Source organism: Urtica dioica, chromosome 6, assembly GCF_054948205.1.
Source record: "Urtica dioica subsp. dioica isolate 48M chromosome 6, U.dioica_male_clone48M_v1_H2, whole genome shotgun sequence".
NCBI classification, from domain to species: domain Eukaryota; kingdom Viridiplantae; phylum Streptophyta; class Magnoliopsida; order Rosales; family Urticaceae; genus Urtica; species Urtica dioica.
The window spans coordinates 2,268,553-2,295,343 of NC_142761.1; the positions used below are offsets into that span (position 1 = coordinate 2,268,553).

The 26,791-nt window shown below is 35.8% G+C and overlaps 4 protein-coding genes across 5 annotated transcripts; 2 read left to right on the forward strand and 2 right to left on the reverse strand.

The window, feature by feature from the left end:
- The first annotated feature begins 1,089 nt into the window (after positions 1 to 1,089).
- Positions 1,090 to 2,503, forward strand: LOC149392853 (uncharacterized). Its single transcript, XM_089617622.1, has 2 exons — positions 1,090 to 1,781; positions 1,880 to 2,503. Exons 1-2 carry the CDS (start codon positions 1,208 to 1,210, stop codon positions 2,092 to 2,094), a joined length of 789 nt encoding a protein of 262 aa, XP_089473748.1. The 5' UTR covers positions 1,090 to 1,207; the 3' UTR covers positions 2,095 to 2,503.
- Positions 2,504 to 3,651: 1,148 nt separating this feature from the next.
- On the reverse strand, positions 3,652 to 6,673 carry LOC149392854 (lipase-like). Its single transcript, XM_089617529.1, has 11 exons — positions 6,420 to 6,673; positions 6,161 to 6,230; positions 5,933 to 6,009; positions 5,674 to 5,739; positions 5,474 to 5,521; positions 5,294 to 5,361; positions 4,898 to 4,970; positions 4,651 to 4,812; positions 4,352 to 4,546; positions 4,180 to 4,268; positions 3,652 to 4,026 (listed from the first exon to the last, which is right to left on the reverse strand). Exons 2-11 carry the CDS (start codon positions 6,225 to 6,227, stop codon positions 3,822 to 3,824), a joined length of 1,050 nt encoding a protein of 349 aa, XP_089473655.1. The 5' UTR covers positions 6,228 to 6,230; positions 6,420 to 6,673; the 3' UTR covers positions 3,652 to 3,821.
- Positions 6,674 to 9,291: 2,618 nt separating this feature from the next.
- Positions 9,292 to 15,651, forward strand: CHR17 (chromatin remodeling factor17). Its single transcript, XM_089616651.1, has 25 exons — positions 9,292 to 9,631; positions 9,743 to 9,871; positions 9,975 to 10,081; positions 10,186 to 10,298; positions 10,374 to 10,471; positions 10,686 to 10,865; positions 10,954 to 11,175; positions 11,266 to 11,400; positions 11,527 to 11,809; positions 11,887 to 11,960; positions 12,066 to 12,286; positions 12,367 to 12,454; positions 12,592 to 12,685; positions 12,772 to 12,960; positions 13,058 to 13,089; positions 13,187 to 13,260; positions 13,345 to 13,434; positions 13,547 to 13,616; positions 13,717 to 13,771; positions 13,880 to 13,938; positions 14,033 to 14,198; positions 14,420 to 14,598; positions 14,736 to 14,951; positions 15,106 to 15,210; positions 15,290 to 15,651. Exons 1-25 carry the CDS (start codon positions 9,413 to 9,415, stop codon positions 15,305 to 15,307), a joined length of 3,216 nt encoding a protein of 1,071 aa, XP_089472777.1. The 5' UTR covers positions 9,292 to 9,412; the 3' UTR covers positions 15,308 to 15,651.
- A 1,471-nt stretch (positions 15,652 to 17,122) lies between these two features.
- Positions 17,123 to 22,062, reverse strand: LOC149392856 (Protein kinase superfamily protein). Of its 2 annotated transcripts, XM_089617601.1 has the most exons (6): positions 21,525 to 22,062; positions 20,793 to 20,992; positions 20,485 to 20,674; positions 18,877 to 19,268; positions 17,697 to 18,297; positions 17,123 to 17,413 (listed from the first exon to the last, which is right to left on the reverse strand). In XM_089617601.1, exons 1-5 carry the CDS (start codon positions 21,664 to 21,666, stop codon positions 17,713 to 17,715), a joined length of 1,509 nt encoding a protein of 502 aa, XP_089473727.1. In that variant the 5' UTR covers positions 21,667 to 22,062; the 3' UTR covers positions 17,123 to 17,413; positions 17,697 to 17,712. The 2 variants fall into 2 exon arrangements, with proteins under 2 accessions (XP_089473727.1, XP_089473725.1); XM_089617599.1 differs by lacking the exon at positions 17,123 to 17,413 and having other exon boundaries at positions 17,468 to 18,297.
- Between the last annotated feature and the right edge of the window lie 4,729 nt (positions 22,063 to 26,791).

A 26,791-nucleotide genomic window follows, 5' to 3' on the forward strand; every position in this document is an offset into this window, starting at 1 on the left:
AAAAAATTTGTAATTGACAAACAAATAAGAACGAAGTTTTAAGAAATCAAAGAACCTAAACACCTACACTAGACAAACATAAACTAAGAAAGATTAAATGACTAACCTAGACGAACAGATAATATAAGAACAATAGAAGAACATCTACGAAATCGACGATCCTAAGCATCTATTCCAAATGAGTCGTCGAATATCCTGGTTGCAAATCTAGGATAAGTTTAATGGTAAATAATATTTATTGTCGGACCATTCGATAGTAAATATTATTTACCATTCGAAAAAAAAATACATGTCTCCGGTTTGGCGAACGATTTCATGATTAAAATCCGATGATGAATAACTGGAAAAAATATGGAATTAACAAACACATAATAACGAAATTTTATGAAATCAATGGCAATTTTGAAAGTATGAGAAATATGAACTATTTTTCTAAATAAATAGATAGTTAGGTTCTAATTTAAAAATCTCCTCTATAAGTAGACTAGTTGTTTATAAATATTTCTGATACGTAGTTTTAAAATGGTATTTTTCACTCTCTTTTTTTTATTCTTTTGAGAATCATGTTCTTCCAACTTTTCAGCTATCTCTCGGTACATGTGACTGCGCATATCATATGTTAATTGTTGGTTATATAATAAAGTTTCCATGTGACCTTCCTTTACTCAAACAAGTGCGTCACTGAAATTAAAACATTATCTTGTATTTATCATCCATCAGACTCCAATACGTGTTTAAAACTTTATATATATATTTATGAGCATGCAACATTACATTTTAGATCTTCTATTTATTTATTCTCATTACCACTGAAATACTAACTAATGCAATGCATACACAATAATCTGTTTTTCCCAAATCGTAACTCATGGTCGTTAGTATACTTTAATTAAGTATCTACTGCCTAAAAATACACTTTTATTTTAACCTCCGAAATACAGCCAAAATACAGCAAAATTAAAAAAATTAAAAAAATTAAAAAAAAACTGTACTAATGCTTTAATTAGCCTATATGTCCGTACACAAACAGAATACCACAGAAATTCCAACATATAATGCCTTAACAAGAAACAAAAAAAATGTATCAAGCTCTCATTGCTGTTTTTTTATAAATAAAGAGAGCAGGGAAAAAAAGAAAAAAAATCAATTCAAATCCTCAACAATTTTTTTTTTACTATAATTATTATAAAAAAATATATATTAAATCATGGGCTGCGGAGAATCGAAATTCGACGTGGTGGCCGCCGGAAACACCATTCTCCGCCGCAGGCAATCTTCCAAGAAGAAGAAGGAAGATACGGCTATCGCCGATCAGACGGTGATCGATCAAGACGAGAAACCGACGGCCGAGATCGCTCCTCCCGAAACCGACGTCAAAGAAATCCATGCAAAGGACGTGGAAGAGCCCCCGAAAGAAATCGAGGAACAGAAACCGGACGACGCCAAAAACGACGTCGTTTCTAACAACGAGAACGTTGAGATCAACAAACAAGAAGAAGAAGAGAACGACGATTCGGTCGTGACGAAAGACTCGCCGAACGAGTTCTTCTCGGTAAGGAAAGAGAGCAACGAAGACGAGGCCCTCGAAGAAGAATCGGGGGTCGTGGCTTCCGAAGAAAAGCCGGAGAATGTTCCGGAGTTTCACACGCCTCCACGTGAATCTTCCGAGGCCATTGATCAGAGAAACAATGTCCTGGTTGATCAAGAACAAGAACAAGAACAGGAACAGAAACCGGAAAAGGAAGAAGATAAGCCGAAGAATGAGGATCAAGATCAAAACGGTTTGTCGAATCATCCTTTTTTTTTTTTTCCTTCTCCAATTGCACCATAATTACTAATCTATATACCATGGAAATGATGATTTGATATACTTTCACAGGAAAGAATGAAAATTTGGAGGAGAACATAGAGAAGGAAGAGGAAAAAACAGAAACCGCGACTAAAATCGAGGTCGAGATTGAACCTCAAGTTTCCGTTCCCACGGTGGTGGTGTCGGAGGAAGAGACTAACCTTGCCACCACTACCACCACAAATTCTGAGGAGGTACAAAGCAAGATATATAAATTAGGGACTAATTTGCAAAGAAAATTTTAGGAGAAGCTAATTTGTAAATTTTTAAGATAAATTAGTACCTATATACATGTATATAAGTATTGAGATTTAGTAGTACATGGAATTTTTTTTTTTTTTTTTTTTTTGTTGGGAAGGAGTTTCATGGACAAGAATGGTTTTTTTTTTTTTTTTTTTGTGCACAGAAACATGTGGTTGAATCGCCAACGAAGGAATTGGGGACAGTGTGAAGATCAACAAATCTACATGCGATTGCAAAAAAGGGTCTCCTATAATTATTTACTTCGTCTGATTTTCCATGTAGTGAATGTAATTTTCTTCTGATTCATTGTGTTCTGGGTTTGTTTGTATTTTTTTTTCTTTTTCTAATTAAGTGCTTGGAATAAAAGACTGTTGTTTGATTTTACTGATTGTTCTAATAAACCTTTACAGCCTCCTATTTTGAGCATGGTATTATAATGCCATAGAGATATTGATATTATAAGCCGAAAGTAAAATCCGATCGGTGATCTTTAGATTCCGGGTTTTTCATCAAGCTTCACTAGTAACAAGTTGTTCTAATTAAAAACCCTTGCGAGAAGATTAAAAAACGGTAAAGAAAAAAAAATGCGATATAATCTCAATAGCCTGCATGCCGGCCACCGCAGCCGGCAAGTTTTAAGTCACGGAAAGAGAAAAATCGTGTCGATAAATTTGCATATTGTCATTCAATTATAAAAATTTAGTTTTTATATTTACATGTTGAAGAGAACCTAAGACGTTTATTGGCACATACAATAGTAAGTTCTTAAGATTAGTGTGTGTGTGTGTGTGTTTTTTTTTTTTTTTTTCCTTTGTAATTTTCTAAGATTTTGAGGTTTAATGCAAGGATTGAGGTAAACCGTATCAGAGCATGAACCGTTAGCGCATAGGTAAACCGTAAAATGATTGGTAAGCCGAGATGTTTTTTAGAAGAATTTACGGTTCATCAAACTTAGTTCTCATTAAGTTAAACAATTTCAAATAGTAAAACAATAAAGAATTACGGTTTTTCAAACTTAGTGTTTCTTTTTTCACGCTATCATATCTATAATATCTTACAGTTTTATAAAATTTTGCAAATTCTGCAATGAATATATGAGACATCGCAGAAAGTTTCGTCAAGTATTTAAGAAAATTAAGCGTTTGAAAAACTAGAAATCGGTAAAAAAAAAAAAAAAAATCGTACTTTCTTTCTCTACTGGTCGCGCAGAATCAAAACTAGTGTCAAAACAAGACAGACATTTACTACTTGTCAAAGAATTTTCAGCCTTTTCTTTTATTTTTCCTCTACAGAATATGAACATTTACGATAAGTAACTTTTTAGCAGAGAATATTAATTTAAGGCTACTCGTATTATAAAAAAAAAACAGGCTGACTCCATAGAACTTCAAATACTCGAACTGAGAAATCTAAAGAACCCACAATAATGAGTATAAATATAAATAAATTTTTTTTTTTTCTCAAATGCCCATGTGCTTGTATTAAATTCATTGAGTATGCGTGTTATTCCAAGTTACTGTGATTTCTAAGTTAAATGGGCTGTCACTCAGATGTTGCAGTGACAATAAAAAGCTTTATAGTGATATCACCGTGAAATGCTTATAGTCCAATCTTCATTTATTTACATACACAGTCACACACTATAGGAGTCTAAGAATATATATATACACGTAAAACACGTATCGGGTCTTAATACCTTCGGCGATCCGGTGGTGATCTACGGGGTTTTTCACTGAACTTCAATCTTCTGCGTATTCAATTTTATTAAGGGCGTTCCCGGGTCCCTCGACAAGAAAATATTTCCGTCGATGTCCGTTTTTCCGTGTTCTAGCAAAGGAGGTTCCATCACGATCCTGCACGATTGCCAGTCCTTACACATCAGCTCGACCCCATAATAATTCAGGTGGTCCGCTATACTGGTCCCGCGCACCGACCTGCACAGAATCACAACAGAACGTAGCTCAAGCCTCGGATTATATTTCCCGGTCGAAAGCTTCTAATTTTCTTTTTTTTTTCCTTCTGCTCATAGCAGTTTCCGAAATAATATTTCTTAAACATTTTGTTTCATTTTAATTTGAAAAACCGACCTGCTACACGTTGGATCTTCCCCCGTTCTATCGCAGACTTTCTCAACACCGTACGAAAGAATTCCCATTCCGATGTCGTAAAGCCAAACCTAAAGGAATAAGTAAAGTGATGAATTTACCTCTGTTAAGCTGTGAGGAAAAAAAAAACATTGTATCGAACACATTTATTTACCTCTGTTGCAAAGTGGTGGTATGTTTTTTGGGGGAAAAAGGAATAGTACGGAGGCAAATGAGGAACGATATCACGTCTGTTTGTGACCCGTATCGTGTTTGGCAGCGTTTTCCCAAAGTACGTCGCAAAAGCTGCATTACCAATCCGAGGCTGTCCAAACGTTATAACCTGGACATTCTGAGATTTATTGCTGACCTGACGAACAAACGAGGAAAAACCGTCGTTATATCAGTATCGATTTTAAGAGAGAAAATTGACAAAGATAAGACACGATATTCTCGTATTTGAAATATCGATACTTTTAGATCAAGGCCACAAAATGAAGCCATAGCCCCGCCCATCGAATGCCCTGTCACGATGACATCCAAATCTCCGTAGAACTCTTGGGCTTTTGCAACGGCATTCAGAACTGAAGTGCGTATAGTTGTCATATGGTAAGCATTATAAAACCCATGGTGAACCTAAAAAAATAAAAATACTAGTCAGCTTATTAAGTATTAAAACAAAATCAAGAACGAAAAAAGAAGGCCTCTTTATATCACCCACCATTGTATCAGGCATGCCCGGGTAGCTTATATCGAGCTGTTTCCAGTACAAGTCCTCAATCCAATTCTGTATGCTGTGACATGAAAATACATAACAAGAAAAAAATTAACAAAAAAATTCTAGAAAAACATAAATGATATACGAAATAAAAATACAAAACTTCATTGCCATCATAAAACGCTTTACTCTAAAGAACCGTGAAAAATCAAACTGTCACCCAGCTGAACTCAGAGAAATAACAATTTCAGAATATGAATAAATCAATGATTTCTCAACTAATATCTTTTATATTCCTGATGTTCTTGCACCTATTTATATCAGAGAAGTCTTTAAAAAAATGTTATTTTTTAGTGAAAATATACATGCGTACTTTAATCTAAAGAAGATTCTATTTACCTGTGTTCTTGAGTTCCTCTGAACGCGATTACGATGGCATTAGGATCTTTTGCTACACCAACAAATGCCTGGGGATATATCATAGCAGGACAAATTAAGTAAAGAAGGCCATATCTAAGCATATGACTAACTAATTGAACTTCAAGACCAAGAAATCAGCTCTGTTAGTTTATAAAGTACCTGTAAGCAATGTTGGACGTCAACAATCAGTTCGATCATCTCAAATCCCTGTTTCAATTGAATGAAAATTACACCGATGTCAGAATATTGGTCAATGGGAAACTCTCTCCTTGACGTTAATTGTAATAGGTAAGCAAAAAGCTTCCTCTATCAACCTAATTACACAGTTAAAGATGAGTGAACAAAACAATTCCAAGTACCTCGGTCACTCCATTGCACTTTGTGCAAGTCCAAGTAAAAAGTTCCGTAAGATCCGATATATAAACCTGTCAGTGCCAAAAACGGGTTTCTCGGTCACAACTCAAAATACGAACTATATAGCACCCACATTTTCATTATCATGGCGATCTTAAATCCACTAAATAAACAAAATCAGCACAAAAAAATCCAAGTTGATGTATCTATTATGAAAAAAAATCCAAGTTAACGTATCTATTATGAAAAAAAAAAAATCCATACCGCAGAAGCATAATGGACCATTATAGTGGTGAGTGTATGATTATACACTTTGTCATGATTCTTAACCCTGTTGAGTGCTGTAATGTAAAACACAAAGACCACACACAATTATAAACTCAACCGATATATAAGCCAGTCTCGTTTATCCTTCTCAAAATTAAAATGAAAAGCCAATATAGTTCAAGAATCATAGAAAAATCAAAACATATATGTTTAAGAGAGCTTTACCTCTTCCATCGGAACAAAAAATAAGGCACGCAAGTAATGCTACTACGAGCCATCTATTTCTCTCCATTCTCTGCACCAAAAAAAAACCCAAATAAATCCCCGATGAAAAGATCGCTGCTTTTATTCACTATATAGCACAAGAATTCATACAAACAAATACAACAAACAAGCATACAGGAGAAAATTACGAAATCGATATTTCTAAAACCCTAATCGATCAAATTAGGGCCGAAAAAACAACGGGAAAAAAAAAATCTACCACGAAGGATAAAGATTGATCGGAAAATCCTTAGTAAGATCAGATTTCTTCTTCACCGCCGAGAGACCCTTCGCTTCGATCACAACGTGAAGAATTTATTTTATTGAGAGACCCAATCTTTTACTCTCTTCGGCGAAGTTATTATTAATTTTTTTTTTTCCTTCGGCGGAGTTTATTAATAATTAATGTGTTTGGTTGGTGAGAAAAAGCTTCCGATAAGTTTTTTTTTAATCGAAACGCCCATACGACGAATAATTGGTCCGAATGGCATGAATGATGGTAAGGAAGACGGAGGCAGAAGAAACGGTGTCGTTTAGATATGGAGTCAATGACGATATTACCCTTACTTCAGTTAAGTATTTACCGTTGTGCTGTAGTGGTTGCATTATCATTGTGTATTAGCGCGGGATATTTACGGGAATTCGACCATACTTGACGTGTTGGAATTTCGGATGTCAATTTACTGACGTGGCAGAGGCGTGCCATTCTTATTTAAAATTAGATAAGGTTGTGGGTCCCACACAAAGAGTAGACTTTAGTAATCAGTATTTATCTTCTTCTTTATTTAATTTTCGTCTGAAATTTATCTAACCGTAATATTAAATAAACATCTATTGAGAAAGTAAATCTTTATTGAAACATTGCAAACAAATTTCATCCTAAAATAAAAAATGGGTCAAAATAAATCTAAGCTTACAGACATGGAACAACTTTGGATAAATAAATAAAGTATGATTTCAAACTTTTTAGAGATGGAATACAATAATAAAAATTAGAGTCTTCCCTCTGAAGACTAATTATTCATCTCCAATCAAAATATATTGTAAACATTTGAATATACAAAAATGCGCAAATTAAACGAACAAGTAACTAATATTTAAAAATAAAACACTATTTATGAAAAGTGTGTAACCTTCTAGGGACGTGAGATCAGGACTCGAGTAAACGCCACGGTTGAACCACACTCGACCACTAGTGTTGACAATATACCACAAAAAAAAATACGGTTATAGTTAGGGGTGTACAAAAATTGACCGAAAATTGGTTAAACCGATAACCGAACCGATTCGGAATCGAAATTCGGTGCCACGTCATCAAACCGAAAATTTGGTTCGGTTAACCGAAACCGAATTTAAGAATCGGTTCGGTTATCGTTTTGAAAATTCAAAAATTCGATTATCGGTTATTTAACCGATTTTTTTTTATTCAGTTTTGAAACCGGATAACCAGTTTTAAAACCGGATAACCGATTTGGATAATTGTAACATCTTTAAATTTGGTCATCCAATTTTGAAATCGGTTAACCGGTTTCAAAACTGGTTAACCAGTTTTAAAGCGGTTATAAAACCGGTTATCGGTTTTACAAAACTTGTTAACCGAATTTCGATTTTGGACCAATTCGGTTCGGTCATTGGTCTGAAATTTTCAAAACCGAAAATTCGGTTTCGGTTTTCAAATTGGTCCAAAACCGAACCGAACCGAACCAATTTCACCCCTAGTTATAGTTTTGCGATATTAAATGAGTCATAAAATTACACCAAAGAGCAACAATTTTAATGGAGATTGCTCGTATAGTTCTCTCATGCTCACGCTTATGTGGAGATTAAATGAAAAGTACCTTAAGTCGTTTTTGCATTAGAAGTAATTGGGACTCACCGCAAATGTTGGCAAACGGTGAGAGCACCAAGGCTTGCCTTATTACTTTGTTTTAAAATATTCAATAAAATAATAGAATACACCACAATCCAATAAGCAAACACAATAATAAAGTGATAAAGTGGGACTCACTTTGGACAACTATAAGTGTTATTCACATTAAACTGTTTATTTTATAATTTGTTACAAAAAATGATGTGGATGAAAAAAAATGATGAATTTTTTTTAAATATTTTTAGTGACATGTCTAAATTTGACACCTCTATGGGTGGAGTTGCTCTAAGAAACTCATAGTTGTGACGAGCTACATCCTAAAATAGAAAAAACAAATTGTGAAAGTAAATAGCTAACTCATTTATAAAAACGTGGAAATTACATCTAGTAGCGTGTTTTTTTTTTGGTAAAAAACAACGAGTAAACGTGGAAATTACATCTAGTAGCGCTTTTTTTTGGTAAAAAAACAACGAGTAAACGTTTTACATTACGAAAACATAGGATTTTAGTGTGAATGGTTATTTTTACCCTTACTTTGTTTATTTCTCAGTTGCTCTTAGGTTTTGCTTCGGCCATGACTTATTGTCCAAGAAATTTAACGTATACAATATACGGTTAACATACCATATATATATATATATATATATATATATATAATTTCATAAGTAACCAAAATCGCTGTGTTTATGTAGTTTCCCAAAAAAAAAATCGAAAAATCCTCGTTTCTCGTTATAATTTATAATGAATTTTTTTTTTATTACGAGAATACCTCAAATATACAACAATTTTTTTTTTTTATATTGTTTTTGGACTTTATTTCACTTCTTACATTTTCATTTGAATGTTCATGTTCCTATTTGTTTAAAATTTCATTTTTTATAAGGACAAAGTCATTTGAAACTAAAGATTAGATACTGATGGAATAGTTTTAAAATTAGAGATATTCAGGAAATCACGATCTTTTAATGGTACATTTTTGAATGTTTTCCAATATGAGGCTGTTAAGGATAAAAAAAAAAACCCATACCTCTCTCAGCTCTCAGAAGTACTGGGCTCGAGCCCATTTATTCTCACAGGGCGGGAATTCAATATTTCCCTCTCATGGCGGGAAAGGAAAAAAAAAAGAGCTTAATCTCGCCCAAAACAATAAGTAAATAAATATATATAACCTATCTCACATCTCCGAATCCGACGGTTATAAATCTCCCAACGATTATACATTAAAATTTCTTTGCGAAATACAAAAAAGAAAGAGTGACAGAAAAAAAAAATAGAAATCCCTTTCTCTCTTTTGACGGAAACCCTCGATCCGAGAGAGAGAGAGAGAGAAGCTTCCCGTTTTCATGGCGAAACCGTCGAAACGCCCGGTCTCGTCCGACGACGGTGTCTCCGAGAGCTCGAGTCAGTCCGCATCGGAAGAGGAACAGATCAACGATCAGATCGGACCGGAAGACGAGGAGGAGCTCGAGGCCGTCGCTCGCTCCGGCGATGACGATAACTCGCCGGGTTCCGACGAAGAAGACGGTGTCGCCGCCGCGGAAGAGGACGACGACGAAGATGAGGTTAGTATTGTCTCGGATTTTGGCGGTGTAGGGTTAGGCATTTTTAAAAAACAGTTATTCTCGAATTGTTGATTTCTGACTGGTTTATATGATGGCCACAATCATTCACAGGAGACAGAGAACGTTAGTGGTGAAGTTAGCAAGCGTGAAAGAGCACGGCTTAAAGAAATGCAGATATTAAAGAAACAGAAGATTCAAGAGATTTTGGATTCCCAAAATGCTGCTATAGACGCTGATATGGTCTGTTGGATTTGGGTGTGATGTTTCATTTTCTACATTTACCCATTGATCACTTGAAATAAGCTCTTTTTGCGTTTGGTGTTTTTGTTTGTATTTTTCACAGAACAATAGAGGAAAAGGGCGATTGAACTACCTCCTGCAACAAACCGAGCTCTTCGCTCACTTTGCCAAAGGCGATTCCTCTTCTTCACAAAAGAAGGCAAAGGGAAGGTTTGTTTGGCACTCTTTTTTTTTCCATGAGTGTTTTGTTGTTTTCTTTAGACTTGAAAGTATCTATTTTTTTAACTATGTTCTCACATGTCTGTTTGATTCAGGGGTCGCCATGCATCGAAATTAACTGAAGAGGAAGAAGATGAAGAATGCCTTAAGGAAGAAGAAGACGGTTTATCTGGGACGGGAAACACGAGGCTTTTGACCCAACCTTCTTGTAAGCTTGGGAGTCACCCATATTTTTTGTATTTCTGTGAACCGAAAAGTCTGATTTTTCTTTGTTTTTGTGTAGGTATACAGGGAAAGATGAGAGACTACCAGTTGGCTGGACTGAATTGGCTTATTAGGCTGTACGAGAATGGTATTAATGGAATCCTAGCTGATGAAATGGTATGTAATTTAGAGTGATAATTTGATTATGCGTATGCTTTCTTTTTCTTTATTGGTTGTTCTTCTAGGTTAGTTCTGCAACATCTTGTTTTTCTTGTATTTACGATCAGTAAACAGTCACTCACGTAACGAAAGTAGGTTTCTAATATTCATATATATGTTTTTTTTTTCCTTCTGTATGTTTATAACTGGGTTTTTTTTTCTGAAATATCAGGGTCTTGGTAAAACGCTACAGACTATTTCACTGATGGGTTACCTACACGAGTTCAGGGGAATCACCGGTCCTCATATGGTGGTTGCTCCTAAGTCAACTCTTGGAAACTGGATGAATGAAATCAGACGGTTCTGCCCGACTCTCCGGGCTGTGAAGTTTCTTGGAAATCCTGATGAAAGGGTACCTTTACTTTGGCTCGTCTCTGATTTTGTATCATTGTGTTTAGACCCCCTATATGTAATGTTCCTTCATTTGTAATAATCTGCAGAAACATATACGAGAGGATTTGCTTGTTGCTGGGAAGTTTGATGTCTGTGTCACAAGTTTTGAAATGGCCATTAAAGAGAAGACAAGCTTGCGCCGATTCAGTTGGAGATACATCATCATCGATGAAGCCCATCGAATCAAGAATGAGAACTCTTTGCTTTCCAAAACAATGAGGCTGTATAGTACGAACTATCGCCTATTGATTACTGGAACACCACTTCAGGTATACTTTTCACTTTGGATATCCTCAAAGCTCAGCTGAAAATCTCTTTCAAGTTGGTATACAGTTTCTGATGGTAATCCTTGTATGCAGAACAATCTTCATGAGCTCTGGTCTCTGCTTAACTTTCTGCTGCCAGAAATATTTAGCTCAGCTGAGACGTTCGATGAATGGTTTCAAATTTCTGGTGAAAACGACCAGCAAGAGGTTGTGCAACAGCTTCACAAGGTGAGTCTTGACTTTTGCAACCCTCAAATTCTCTCTAAGTAATTCACCCCGCTTGTACGAACTTGAAAAATGAGGTGTTGGTATTATTTCCATTCTGATGCGATATGGTATCTTCTTGTTGTCAAGGTTCTTCGGCCATTTCTTCTTCGAAGACTGAAGTCTGATGTTGAGAAAGGATTACCCCCAAAAAAGGAAACCATCCTCAAAGTAGGAATGTCCCAGATGCAAAAATCGTACTATAAGGCTTTGCTGCAGAAAGACCTTGAAGTTGTTAATGCTGGTGGAGAACGTAAAAGGCTTTTGAATATCGCAATGCAGTTGCGAAAATGTTGTAACCATCCGTACCTTTTCCAAGGGGCTGAACCTGGCCCTCCTTACACTACGGGGACACATCTTGTAGAAAATGCTGGTATATATCGTTTCCCTTTTTATTAGTTTATGAGTATTTCCAATCGAGATTGTGCTTATCTTTATGTTGATATGTAGGTAAAATGGTTCTTTTGGACAAGCTGCTTCCGAAGCTGAAAGAGCGTGACTCAAGGGTGTTGATCTTTTCACAGGTCGGAACTTATTTTCTTATTACATACAAACACACTGATTTTCTAAATCATTCCAAACACGTGACCGATTTCTGGTTTCCAATGTACCGTGTTTACATGACTCAGATGACGAGGTTACTTGATATCCTCGAAGATTATTTGATGTTCCGTGGATATTTGTATTGCCGTATTGACGGAAATACTGGTGGCGATGATCGTGATGCTTCCATCGAGGCCTTCAATAAACCAGGAAGTGAGAAATTTGTGTTTCTCTTATCAACTAGGGCTGGAGGTCTTGGCATTAATCTTGCCACTGCTGATGTTGTCATTTTGTATGATAGTGACTGGTGAGGGTCCTTATATCATCTGATGTTCTTGTTTTAGTTCTGCAACAATCCTCAAGTTAACTCGTGTGTATTGATTGTAGGAATCCTCAAGTTGATCTACAAGCTCAGGATCGTGCTCATAGGATCGGTCAAAAGAAAGAGGTCCAAGTCTTCAGATTCTGCACAGAGGTATGGCTATCTTCATCAATGCCCTCTTGTTTAATAATTGTCAACGCACGAGGTCTGTCTTATATCATACAGTTGAGTTGAGCAATATTTGGCGTTTTTAAATTGTCTTTTTTTTTTTTAATGACCATTTGATACAGTATACCATTGAGGAGAAAGTCATAGAAAGAGCTTATAAGAAGCTCGCACTTGATGCATTGGTGATTCAACAGGGACGACTAGCAGAACAGAAAAGTAGGTTTTTAATATTGTTCACTTTGATTATGCAAGTTTTATAAAGAACTCTGCTCAGTAATCTGTTCACCACACTTTTAACGCAGCTGTTAACAAAGACGAGCTTCTTCAGATGGTTAGATTTGGGGCTGAAATGGTTTTCAGTTCCAAAGACAGCACAATCACAGATGAAGACATAGACAGGATTATAGCAAAGGGAGAAGAGGCGACAGCCGAGCTCGATGCAAAAATGAAGAAGTTTACTGAAGATGCCATCAAATTTAAAATGGACGATAGTACGTCAATGACCGTCTCAAAGCTCTTTCTGTTAGAGTTCATACCTTCATATTTTCATGATTGTTATATTCCTCAACCTTTTGTATCTTTTTGCAGCTGCTGAATTATATGATTTTGACGACGAAAAGGTATAATCCTTGTATATTATAAGAAATTCGCATTGATTATCATATTTTTTTTAATCTTTCTCTCTAATGTGTATTATGTTTTTATTATGTGGTAAAGGATGACAAGTTCGACTTCAAGAAAATTGTTAGTGACAACTGGATCGAGCCACCAAAAAGGGAGAGGAAGCGCAAGTAATAATATTACTCTATTATTAACTAGTGTGAAGTGTTTCGGTTATGCATGATATATTGACCTTTTGTTCATTTTTTTACTAGTTACTCGGAATCTGAATACTTTAAGCAAACCATGCGACAAGGTGGTCCTGCAAAACCTAGAGAGCCTAGAATTCCCCGCATGCCTCAACTGTAAGTACCTTTTAAATGATTCCATTCTGATTGGTTTGTAATGTTCCATACAAATTATTGAAAAATCCTTTTGCAAAGTAAATACTGATGTGTTATTACCACCTTTACATAGGCATGATTTCCAGTTTTTTAACACTCAGCGACTGAGTGAGCTTTATGAAAAAGAAGTTCGTTTTCTCATGGTGAGTCTAACTTAGTTTCTTTACTCTTCGACATCCTCTCGTTACAATACGATGATTAGTGGCGTTGTTAGTTATACTAATTGTTTGACACTACTTGCAGCAAACACACCAGAAGAATCAATTGAAGGATACAATAGAGGTTGAAGAACCTGAAGGTAATATGTTTCCATTTTACTAACTGTTATGGGTTTTTGTTCCTTGCTCTCTTTGGGATGGTTTCTCTTTTCTTCATCTCTCAATACCTTTTTTTATGAATTTATTAGAGGTTGGAGATCCTTTGACTGCTGAGGAGTTAGAGGAGAAAGAACGACTATTAGAGGATGTAAGTGGACTTTATCGATTTTTTAGTGATCTTTGTGTAGGCTTTTTATTTATTTACTCACTGAGAAAAAAAAAACTGAACTCTAAATGTGCAGGGTTTCTCATCATGGAGTCGAAGAGATTTCAATACATTCATTAGGGCCTGTGAGAAGTATGGCCGGAATGACATAAAAGGCATTGCATCTGAAATGGAAGGAAAAACAGAGGAAGAAGTTGAAAGATATGCCAAAGTGTTTAAAGAAAGATACAAGGAATTGAATGGTAAGTCATTGCAAGTCTCATCTTAATGTCAGTGTTATTTGAATGCGAACACTTTGCGTGGTCCCCAGTGTTATGTATAATGCTATACAAATGTGAAGTTAGATCGTAAAAATAACCTCTGCTTCGATTTACATTTTCTTTCTTCTAGAATTATATGTCATTGTGTGTTTCTCATGTTGCATAATAAATTAATGTCTCTTTATTCTAAACAACCCCATCAGATTATGATCGCATCATCAAAAACATCGAAAGAGGTGAAGCAAGGATATCTCGGAAAGATGAGATTATGAAAGCAATTGGAAAGAAGCTCGACCGCTACAAAAATCCTTGGCTGGAACTGAAAATCCAATATGGTCAGAACAAAGGAAAGTTGTACAACGAAGAATGTGATCGTTTCATGGTATGTTCGAGCTCCTGCAGGCTATTAATTTAATTTCTGCACTAATTGACCTTGACAAATCCTCTCATACCCTCTTATTAGACTTTGGTAATGGTATATTTTATAAATCTAACAAAGATTTTATCCTCAAAATCCAGATCTGCATGGTCCACAAACTGGGGTACGGAAACTGGGATGAGCTAAAGGCAGCATTTCGAACATCGCCTCTGTTCCGTTTCGATTGGTTTGTCAAGTCTCGCACCACTCAGGAACTCGCGAGGAGATGCGATACGCTGATCCGTCTAGTGGAGAAAGAGAACCAAGAATACGACGAACGGGAGAGACAGGCCCGCAAAGAGAAGAAGCTAGCCAAGGTCTGTTCTTTCTTTTCAATTCTGATGGGTTTCTTCTTAAAGAAATCAAATTCTTAGAGCATCTCCAATGTATTATAGTACCGTCTAATTTAGACAAGGAAATTCCACATTGGATTAGTTTTGTGCTATAATGTTTTATCCTTGAACTTTTCAGAGCATGACGACGCCATCGAAGCGCTCGATGCCTCGCCAAGCTAGCGAGAGCCCATCTCTGAAGAAGAGGAAGCAATTAACCATGGATGACTATTGCAACACCTCGGTAAGCTTTCGCACACGCAAAACTGGAAACCCCAAAACTATTAGATGACTAAATTCCGATCGGTGTCTATTTTTGTCAGGGAAAGAGAAGGAAGTGACAATACTCGAGTGAAGTTAGTTTTTGCCAGTCTCTCTCTGGGTATTTTCCCCTTCTAATGGTTCTAGAGAGATGATCTTTATTAGAGAGGTGATCTTATTAGGGTTCAGAACTTTTATGTTGGTCAGAATGGGAGTTTAGAAAGCTGTATAAATGAATGAATTGTAGCAAACATTAATTAGAGATGTGAAACTACTCACTTTTGCTTTGCTTTTTCAATGTATCAATAGGATATTAGCTTTTCAGCGTCGTTCTGGCTTTTTCTCACATCACCTAATAGCCAGATACAAATATATTATGTGTTATCATTAAATTTCCATAATCATTCCATGGTGGTTTGGTTGATGTTAAAGAGCAAAAGCTACCCTGACTTCTTATTTTATTTAATGGAAAAACTTGATTTTATGGTATATTTGGGGTAAAAAATTTGGCCGATGTAAAATAAAAATTAAAACATCTGATATTATATTTTTTTGAGCGAAAGAAGCTTTATTAGCACTCAAAAGAACTGGAGCCAAATCGGCTAACAAGGTATCAGTATTACAAGCAGGGGAATTATCAAACCAAGTAGGAAACAATGAGTTAAAACCCGGAAATGCATATTTCGAGTTTGCTTAACAAATGAGAAACAATTACGAGAACTTAGCTCTAAGATATCATTCAATTGAGCTCCTTTCGACAGGCTTGGAATGTGGAAGCTCAATGTCGACGCCGACTTTAGAGCTGATCACGCGAGAAGCGGATTAGGTGGTTGTATCTGAGGCTCGTCTGGTCACACTTTAAAATGGGCTTCAGCGAGCTCCGCGGCTAAAACAGAACATACCTGTGTCCAAAGGATCAATTGAAGCCTATTATAACGAGTATCTGATACAAACCTAATTCGCTTCTCACATGATCAAGTCGACGTTGAGCTTCCACGTTCCTAGCCTCGGCGGAGACCAGATCACCGGATAATTAGAATTGGACCGCCTTATCGAACAATTCCGGCTTTTTATTTTCGTGGACGAGTTTGTTGCGGCAATTCCAAATTCCCCAGAGCATAATTGCAAGTAAACCAAAGTTCAAGGAAGAGAGAGAGAGAGACACCTCGAATGCCCATAATGATATCCCAAAGCTCGCGGTTCTGATCGTTAAACGATCATAGATTGCCTTAAACGGAGAGTTTTCCCATGCCTCTTCTACCAACGGACATATAAAGAAATATTACAGTTTAGGCCAGTGACTTAAAGGCTTTGTAGACTAGGAATGGTTACTTATATCTATTTGCGAATGGAATGGTTTTTATTTTTGTTCTATATTAATCTAACTTAATTTCTAAAAAATTAAATCACGGCTTCATATTTTGTGAAATTAAGGTAATATGTAAATCAACATAAACTTTTATGTTTTAGAGCATGAGGAAGTCGATATTATAATTAAATCTTAATTATTTGTTTACTTTTCAATGACCTTAATTTAAGTACACCAAGTTTTAAAACTATAGTAAGCTATAGTGAACTAAAGCATCACGGCAACATCCATCAAAAGAAAAATACTGAGCATCACACATGTGGCACCTTTATAGCTTCCAATTTGAAAATCTAATAAGAGCATTATAGTACTTACTATGGTCCCATTAAGGTTTATGAATTGCCTAGGTTTTTATGTAAACGAAATTATGATGAACGTAGTCAAGTCATTGTCAAAAGTCAGGAAATGTCAAGACCATTGGAATAAATTTTGAATGCAATTTGCTATTACTGTTTTTTTTCTTCCAATTTTTTTTGTTTCTTTCCTATCCTCATGTAAACCCCCCCCAAAAAAAAACTCATTGTATGAATGGACAAACAAAAATCATAGCCATCAAACCAAATTTCCCATGAAAGAAACTAATATATGTGCGCAAAAATTACACATTGTCCTCATGATAAAACCCTCTGTAACATGAACTTCCCAAGGAAAAAAAAAGACCTAAATATATAATAAATGAACATGTTGCCAAAGCCGATTCCGATGACCTGGATCGATAGCCTGTAAATGTCCCAAGTCGGTTACCCCGAAAATCCCCTCCCTCTCTCTCTCTCTATCCTTTTACCATAATGGTACTGAAGAGCAATTCCATACTCAACTACAACAACAAAATAGTATTTAACAAGGAAGAAAAAAAAAAGTCAATGTCGAATAACACAAGCCCACTTATTAACCCTTACGCTGACCCGAAAAAAGAAAAAAAAAACCAAGCCAATAAACCAATGACTGACACGACGAACGACGGCGATGATGTATATTCACATTTCTCTTCGAATCTTCAAAGACGACCCTCTTCCTCCTCCGAAATATTTCTTTTGCCCCCAACCAAAAACATTGACTCGGCAACAAAGAAAAAAAAAAAGTAAAAAAAAAGTTCGAACCTTTCTCACTCCTCTCCTACTCGTTCGTAGCGTCGAAGCTCCCCATGGCCGTGGTGGTGGCCCGCTTCTTCTCCCTCCAATTCTCTCCCCACACCTTAGCCTCGGCCACGGCTCTCTCTCTGTCGAGGTCTCGGTTCCTCGCTCTCCCTCCGCCGCTCCCGGGGCTGTCCCTCTGCGACCCGCCCCGCTCCAAGTCCTCCAAGCCCCACCTCCGCCCCGACCCGGTCTCGATCCGGCCCAGCTCGGCCCCGGGCCCCGCGTCCCTCCGCCGGAAATCGGGAGAGTTTCTGAACGCCGAAGGAGACCCGTTGTTGTTGTTGTTGTTGCGGCGCGCCTCCGACGGGCTATCCAAGCCCTCTCGGCTCCTCGGAGTGGACGAGCCGACTCGGCTTGCGAGGGCGTTGGGGTCGTAGGTTTGGGACGCGAGATACGTCAGAGCCGTCACCACGTCTCCGATCAGAGGCCTCGTGGCCGCCTGCTCTTGGAGACACATCGCCGCCACCGCGAGGGCTTGGTAGAGGCCTCGCATCGGGTATCGCCCTTGGAGAAGCGGGTCCGCCATCTTCGGGAACTTCCGACGGTCCTTGAACAGCGGACGAGCCTGCAAAAAAAAAAAAAAAAAAAAACCCGAACTTTTTAAATTTGTGTATTTGAGGTGACTCGAACCGAGCTATAGCTTCCTCTTGTTAAATGGTCCCTGGATTATTAGGCGAGTGATATTTTGATCCCTAAACATAAAACATATTTACAAATTCAAATACTAGTTTGCACTAAAAAGCTGTTAAAAAAAAAAATTACAAATCTGACAAGTGACCTCAAAGTTTGGGCCTTTTTTCAACCCGGCCACAAAAGTAAAAAACTTTGTTTTTGTCGTAACTCGAACTGAGCTAACCCTTCTTTTCAAATGGTCATTGAATTATTAGGCGACTGATGATTCGGTCCCTAAACTATAAAATATATTTACACATTCAAAAACTAGTTTGCACCAAAAAGCCGTTAAAAAATATATATATAAGAAATGAGTCTCACGAGTGACCTCAAAGTTTGGATCTTTATTCAAGTTGGCCTCGGAAGTACAAAACTTTGTAAACTTCTGAGGGAAAATAAGTAACAAGTTTCTTATACATGAAGGGCCAGCTTGAATAAAAATAAATAAATAAAGTCGAATTTCAAGACTTACCCAGGCAACGAGGTTGTGCTCTCCGTGGGCTCGGGTGTTGTCGATGGCCTTGCGTCCGGTGATGAGTTCGAGGAAGACGACCCCGAAACTATAAACATCGGACTTGAGAGTGAGTTGACCGGTCATGGCGTACTCGGGCGCGCAGTACCCGTAGGTCCCCATGACACGTGTCGACACGTGGGTCTTGTCTCCGACCGGGCCGAGCTTGGCGAGCCCAAAGTCGGAGAGTTTCGGGTGAAATCCCTCGTCGAGGAGAATGTTGGAAGACTTCAAGTCTCTGTAAATGACCGGCGGGTTGGCTTTGTCGTGGAGATACTCCAAACCCTTTGCTGCGCCGGCCGCGATCTTCATCCTCGTGTTCCAATCCAGAGCCTCCTTGTCTCCCGGGAGATCTAATCCATCGTCAATACACAAAGCAATTGCAAGCATTTTTACTAATAGAAATTAGGATATATGGAATACAATTTCATTGCAATTCACATGCCCTTTCTTCTACCCGAATCACTCATATTTATAAATCTCCTAATTATCCACTCATTATTATAATTCATATTCCTTGAATCCTTACAGTTTAAGTTTGATGTTTTACAGACACTAGTTCAGAAAAATAAGACAAGTTCTCTTAAAAGCTAGAAATTTCAATTGAACAAGAGTTAAAGTATATGGCTTTTCAAGTCGTGATGTCGCTGATAAGACAAGTTCTGGTTAATAACTGAGATAGCAATAACCATTGCTGAAAGAATATCATATATGTTTAATTATTCCTCAGAACTAAATTATTACTTGATTTAGGTTTACTTGCTAACCATGCTTTGCTTCACTTTTCGACTTAACTTAACTCAACTTATAGAAAAATTCAATAATCCGTTTTAACAATTCTATAACTTCCTAGTAACTTCCCTTTCCTCGCAGTTTACTTTCTACCTTCTCTGGTCAATCATTCTTACCACATATATATTTTTTTACTTTTCCTAAATACAGCTCGACACGCGTGCGTGGATTTAACGGTACAAGAGACACGGATGTTTACATTCAATGGTACAAGTCGACACGACCGGCCTTACTCAACGTAACAAGCCGACATGAATGAGCGTATTTAATGGTAAAAAGCAGTCAAAAGTATGTTTATTCATAACGTACGTAATCTACGTTAAATGCATCTTAAAATAAAAATAAAATAAAATAAAAAACACCCCAAAAATTTGTCTTTTACCATATTTACAGGCTTTCCTCTAAAGAGTGGATAATTGGTCTTAGATTCGGATTAAGGTAATTTTATCTTTTTTTTTTCTTTCTTTCGTTCGGGATGGGACTTTAAATACGGTTTTGGGAAGAACACGTAATAAATGCATTTTGGTTCCGATTCAACTTCACATGTTATAATTAACCACCATAAGAAAAGTACGGTCTTAGATTCGGATCAAGCCTTACTTAGGTGGTTCTATCTAGAATAAAGTAATAAAAATTTCAACTGATTTTTTTTTTCCTAATGGGACATCAGATACGTTATTGCGAAGAACATGTAATAAATGCGTTATGATTTTCTGATTCCACTTTCTTAGAAAGACTAAATCGATACGCGGTAAGAAGAGATATTCGTGATCGTACCATGCAAGTGATCCTCCAAAGATCCCAAAGGCATGAACTCGTAGACGAGAAGACGTTGGTCTCCATCGGCGCAATACCCGATGAGGTTGACGAGGTTGGAATGGTGTAACAGGCTTAGCATAAGAACCTCCACCAAAAACTCCCGATTCCCTTGAAGCCCGTTACGATCGAGCTGTTTCACTGCAACTACCTGAGAGAGAGAGAGAGAGAGAGAGAGAGAGAGAAAAAAAGGATTTAATACACGTAATCCAAACACATAATTACGGTTCGAAAATGGAAAAATATTGATTTTTTTTTTTTTTTTAAACCTGGCCAGTGCTCTCCAATCGACCTTTGTAGACGCGGCCGAACCCTCCTTCGCCCAATAAAGACTCGGGTCTGAAATTCTTGGTCGCGGCAGCGAGTTCTCGGAATGTAAATGTCTGTGCAGCTATATGGGCCGTCGGTCCTTCTTTCGGCATCGAAGACTCCTTCTTGAGCTCCGAGCTACTTCTTGATCTCGATTTATCTGTAAAAAAAAATAAACAAGATTCTAAGAGTGGCCGGAATATCAGAATTGTTCTCATTTACCACATTACATCTCTTTATTAGATCATACAAGACATCATATAAAAAACCTAACTTCAAAAAGCGACCATCGGTACAAACGACCCAAAGTTTCATCAACAGAAGAGAAAAACGTAAGAAAAGAATCAGATTTTTCGATATCCAACAAACGGTTTCAGAACACAGCTTTTAACAGAATCAAAATCAAGACATTACAAACATAGATACCAAAATCCCAGTTCATCAGAGGCTAAACCCAAGAAGCAATAACAACACAGCCAAGCCAACCCTAGAGTTGAAGTACCAGATCAAACTCCTATCAAAGCCCAGTCACAAAAAAAAAAAAACACCCGCCCAAAAAAAAAAAACTCACAATTCAGCAGAAACCAATCGAACCCATGAACGGAACTACCTCGAACGGAAAATCCCAGAAACGATATCGAGTTCCGATACAAAGCAAAGTAAAAAAGATTGGATTTTTTTTATATGAAAACCTGAGGTGGTTCTGGTGACATGGTTAGACTGGCCAGTCGTGGCTTCTTTGACTGAATCCTTCTTTTTCAATTCCTTCGCACCATTCTCGTCTTTCTTGTTCTCATTATCAGACGATCCGAAGCAAGGAAAACACCCACCCATAATCTAATTTCTCAGCGAATCACTTGAACAAAGACGAAGATGAAAGAGGATAAATAAGGAAGTAAAAAGAAATCACAAGAAATTAGAAAAAGAACGCTTCTTTTTATTTATTTTTTCAGCTTTCTTATCGTCGTCATCATCATCATCACCATCGTCTCTGAGATAATCACAGTCACACCACTGTAAAATCCTCTCTCTCTTTCTTTCTCTCTCTCTCTCTCTCTCTTTCTCTCTCTAGAGGATCCTCAGTGACTATTAAAGAGAAAGATCGAGACCAACATGTTGGGGAAGCAGATCAACAAATCGAAGAAGAAACTTAATGTGGTTGAAGAGAAGGTAAAGAAAGAAAAAAAACGAAAAGAGAGAACTGAAGAGAAGAGAGGAAAAAATAAAATAATAATATGTGTGTGTATATATAATACACCATGATATCATTGTATTAACAAATCTAGAAACGTAAAAATGGGGCTTTAAATTGAATAAACGGAAAATAGTGGGGTCTTTTTAAAAGCTTTTATCTAAATTAGTCCCCAAATTAAAAAAGAGTTGGAACTTGGAAAATATTAAAGAATTAATTAATAATAAGAGAATATTTGTTAGTTTTCTTTGCTGTTGCTCATGAATTAAGTTTCAACTTTTTTTCTATTTAAAAACATCCTAATTTTTATAGGTTAATCTTTCAGTTTTGGTAAGTCGGAATATTACAGCCAAGATGCACTTCTTAATTTGTTTTTTTCTTTCCATTTTTCCTTTGTAATAATCTTTGCTTTTTTTTTTCTTCACTATTTTACCCCTAAGTTTTCACTAATTTACTGCCGACGGGTTAAAATTAAAATTGAAAAAAAAAAATAGTTAAAAGCTAAAAACAAGAGTAATGTGGGTCCCACTTTAAGGGATGTGCTTCCACACTTGTGATGGACATTCTTAACACATGTTTTTTTCTAAACTATTAAAATATTTAGAAGTGAGGCCGGCTTGGATTCACTGAGGGCAAGATCAGTGTAGCTCTGAACGATTGAGAAATTCTCAGCCGTCCGATCAAGAGAGATTCGTATGATCGAGCAGCCAAAAAAGTTTGACGTCATTGTTAGTGATCCAACCCTATGGGAAACTGAGAAGAAAAGAAAAGAAAATAATAATTTGTTTACTTCAAAACTTTCTTGTCAGAAAAAAAATAAAATAATAAATTAAATGATTAATGGAATAAATAACTATTTATTTTCCGAGTTTGTCCTCTTTTTCAAGGTATTGTACTTATAGCTGTACCAAAAAAAATCATATGGTAAAAAATTAGTTTTTCTTCACTTTGTTTTCTATCATAAAATTTTATGCAACAAATGATAAATAAATTAGGCATTAAATAGAAATTTAAATATATTTGAAAAAAGTCTATAACATCATCACGATCTTCTTCATTAAAAGATATTTCTCTTCTTCAGATCAGATCTATCATCTATGTGACATAATATCTTAGATGCTATGTCCATGTAAAAATGAAAATAATGTCATTAGATAATGAAAAAATAAATTCATGGCAAGTAAATATACCCTACATTTGTATGATAAACTTTTTCATTTTTTTCGTACAGATGCCATATCATATCAGATTTTACATGTATACAGTGGATCAAATACTTTGCACAATCTTTAAAAATTGCCATATTGGTTTTATACCAATTATTTGTAAATTCTCATGGAGAAGAGTCATTATCCTGTATTCGATAGCACCAAAAATCCTATTTTCATATTATATGTAAGTCTTGTTTATTCGGTGGCACAAAAAGGCATGTTGGGCATTATTTGAACAAGAGTTAAATCCGTGATTATATTATAAGAAGTTATTCCATTAATAACTAAATAATTTATGAGTAATTGGGTGTCCTTTCTTTTGTTCAAAAAGTAAATACATGTGTATGTATTTTGAATAAATTCCCACTTGAAACATCTGCATGATTTAGCCAAAATAGAGACCTAAAAAGGAACAATTCAAATTCAACTAGCTATGTATAGTCTAACACTCTAACCACGCCTTTTTAGCTTTTTAATCAAACTTTTAAAGCTTGAATTTCAAGTACAGATTCATCATCATAAAATAATAATATAAAAAATTGGTCATGATAATTTTTTTTTTCTTTTTGCTAGGAAATTGGTCATGATAATTATGTGTTGTTGTATTGCTGTAAACCAAAAATAAAAATAAAAAATTGATATAGAAATGACACGACTAAATGGTTTGGCAGCCAACCAAAGTGCTTTTTTTCCCCTCACTTGGATATGATTTAAACAACTCGAAATAATGGTATAGCTAGTTTCGATTTTTTTATTTTTTTAAGTTGAGAGTATGGTATCCATTTCATATATTGACATATTGTATAATTTAATGACATACTTAAACTTTCTTAACGTTCTTAACATATATATTATTGATTTTGTTGTATACTCGTGTGTAATTTAACTAAGACGTGTGTAATTTAACTAAGACGTGTGTAATTTAATCAAGCCACTTGAAATATTACAATTGCATTTAGTTTCAAGATTTTTTTATTTATTAAATAGTAAATTTGATGAAGTTAGTTTCCTAATTTTATTCCCAATAAAACCAGAAGCTTTAAAATTTTAATTCATATTTTGATTTATATTAAATACTTTCGTTCATTTGGTTTATATTATTTTTATACTTATAACCGTTATATCAAATTTCAAAAATGTACATTAAAAATACAAATGTATATATAATAAAAAATCGTAATGAATTTTATAATATATCCATGTCATGAATACACAACTTCAGGTATGATATATGGCTTCGGATCGTGCCTTGAGCTTTGGGTCGCTTCCGTTAGAACCAGTTTGATTAACCCTAATTGGAGAAAGACTCAAAATTCCAAAGTCACAATGAGTTCGTACGAAGGATGTGGGTAGAAGATCGTCTCCATAAGAACGGCTTGGACTAAAGCTAATTGAGGTAAAAATTTGGAACGTCAAAGTTATATCGAGTTCGTAGGAAACAAATATAAACTTCTAGTAGAAATCAATCTCGTTTATACTACAACAAAAGGAACTACACATATACACCAACACCAAGTTTTTGACATACTTCACAAAACCTAACATCATTATCGACTAAACTTTAAACATGCAAGCTTCAAAAACGTTTATAGAAAAGAAGGCCCAACCGGTCAAAATAGTCCATATGCGAAGTCTCGTCGATGTGGAGCCGCTAGCCAACCCGTTATTCTACGTATACTCCGCAACTCTATCACATAAAAACGAGTGTTCCTAACACCCAGTAAGCAGAAACAATGCACATGCAGTGATGCTCATACAACTGTTTAATCAATTACTCATTTCGATTTTCTTTGAAAGCTCTTACTTATTCGCGCGCGTGGTACGACTTTAGTGCAATATCACCAAGATTTGATGAAGTGAAAGAAGAGAGGTAATAGTGTCTACGCTCTCGCTCGTGTTCATCTAGTTTTGAGCTATTAGGTCCATAGTCCTCGAGTCGGCTCGGGTAAAATGAGTTAGAATACTCTTGTATTAAATATGTGTATTTGACTACACACTTACTAGTGCAACTAGGTTGCAAGATCTTTTGCATTCCTAATAATGTACTTTAAGAATAAGTTATTATTTATGAGAGTATCATGGAGATATTATCTAGTATTCTATATCTTATTGTGATAAATAAATAATATATTAATTATATTATTTATTGAGAATAGCATGGAAATATTCCATATTATTCAGTTACCTAAATAATATATTATAATATGATAAGTAAATAAATATTAGATATGACATGAATATTTTATTTACTTAAATATCTTGTAGATATTTGATTTATTCTTTTCTTAAATAAATATTTCATACTAAATAGAATAATATCAAATTAAACCAGGAAAATGCATATTCTATTTGGGTAAGTAAATAGGGGCCTAAGATTTGAGGGAAAAAGTGCAACATAATGCATTCCACACTTGGAATTCGCCCCCTCTCTCGCATTGGTGTGGTCAAATTTTCCTCTCTCCCGGAGTTGAGAAATTCGTCCATACCGCTTCCCGAAGAAAGAAAGAATTATTCTACACTTTTTTTGAATAATTAGTGAAGTAAATAGTTGGTCCACGCCTTGGTTATATCTCATTCGGAGAAACGGCTTGGAAGACTTGGTTTTGATTCAACCCAAAGAACATGAAGAACACAAGGAGCGTGAAGAAGACGAAGACTCTCAACCGACGTGGAAAATCAAATAGCTAGATACCATGTAAATTTACTAATCTCGGTATGTCTTATGGTTGTTTTGTTATCCACACATCCATCTAGATTAATTAGATTTTCTTGAGAGATAAAACAAAGTGATATACCAACACCTTAAACTCTTGAACTAATCTATTTTCCACCACAAAGTGATATTTATTTTCGTTTCTTGTTGCAAATGGGTCCTTTTATTTGAAAGACTTGTTGTCCTATCCATTGTAAAATGGACAATAAATACAAAATTAAAACGGATAATTTTCTCATTTGCTTTAAATTAGTCTGAATATATTTAAAGTGTCTTGGAATGTTGGTTCGCTTCGCGGGATGCTTAAAATAATTCCAAAACATTTCCTTACTTCAAATACATATTCCTAACTGTCATTCTCGTATGGAGGTTTTATTTTGACCAAACAATTCTTACAAAAGTTAATGTATTACAACATTCCTTCGTTTTTGAAGATTTTGACAGAATGATCCTTTGGTTTTGAGGATTCTGGCGAATGGATCCTCTATTTTTGTGGATTACTGGCAGAAGGATCCTCTAGTTTGAAGATTTTGGCAAAAAAATCATATGATTTTGGGATTTTCGCGGGAGTGTCATTTATCTTTGGAAATTTAGCGCAAGGATCTTTTAGTTTTGAGGTTGTTGACGGAAGAATCCTTTGATTTCGAGGTTAGAGTCTTCAAATTTTGAGATTATTGGTCAAAAAATATTTTTACCAATTTTATTTAGTTAATAATTTGAGTGATTATTTTTAACTAATGTTAAATAAAATATAATCAACGTTTCAAAAATACTATATAACTACAATGCCTTTACATTAAATACTTGCGTTCGTTTTTATTATACCATGTTTATACTTATAAC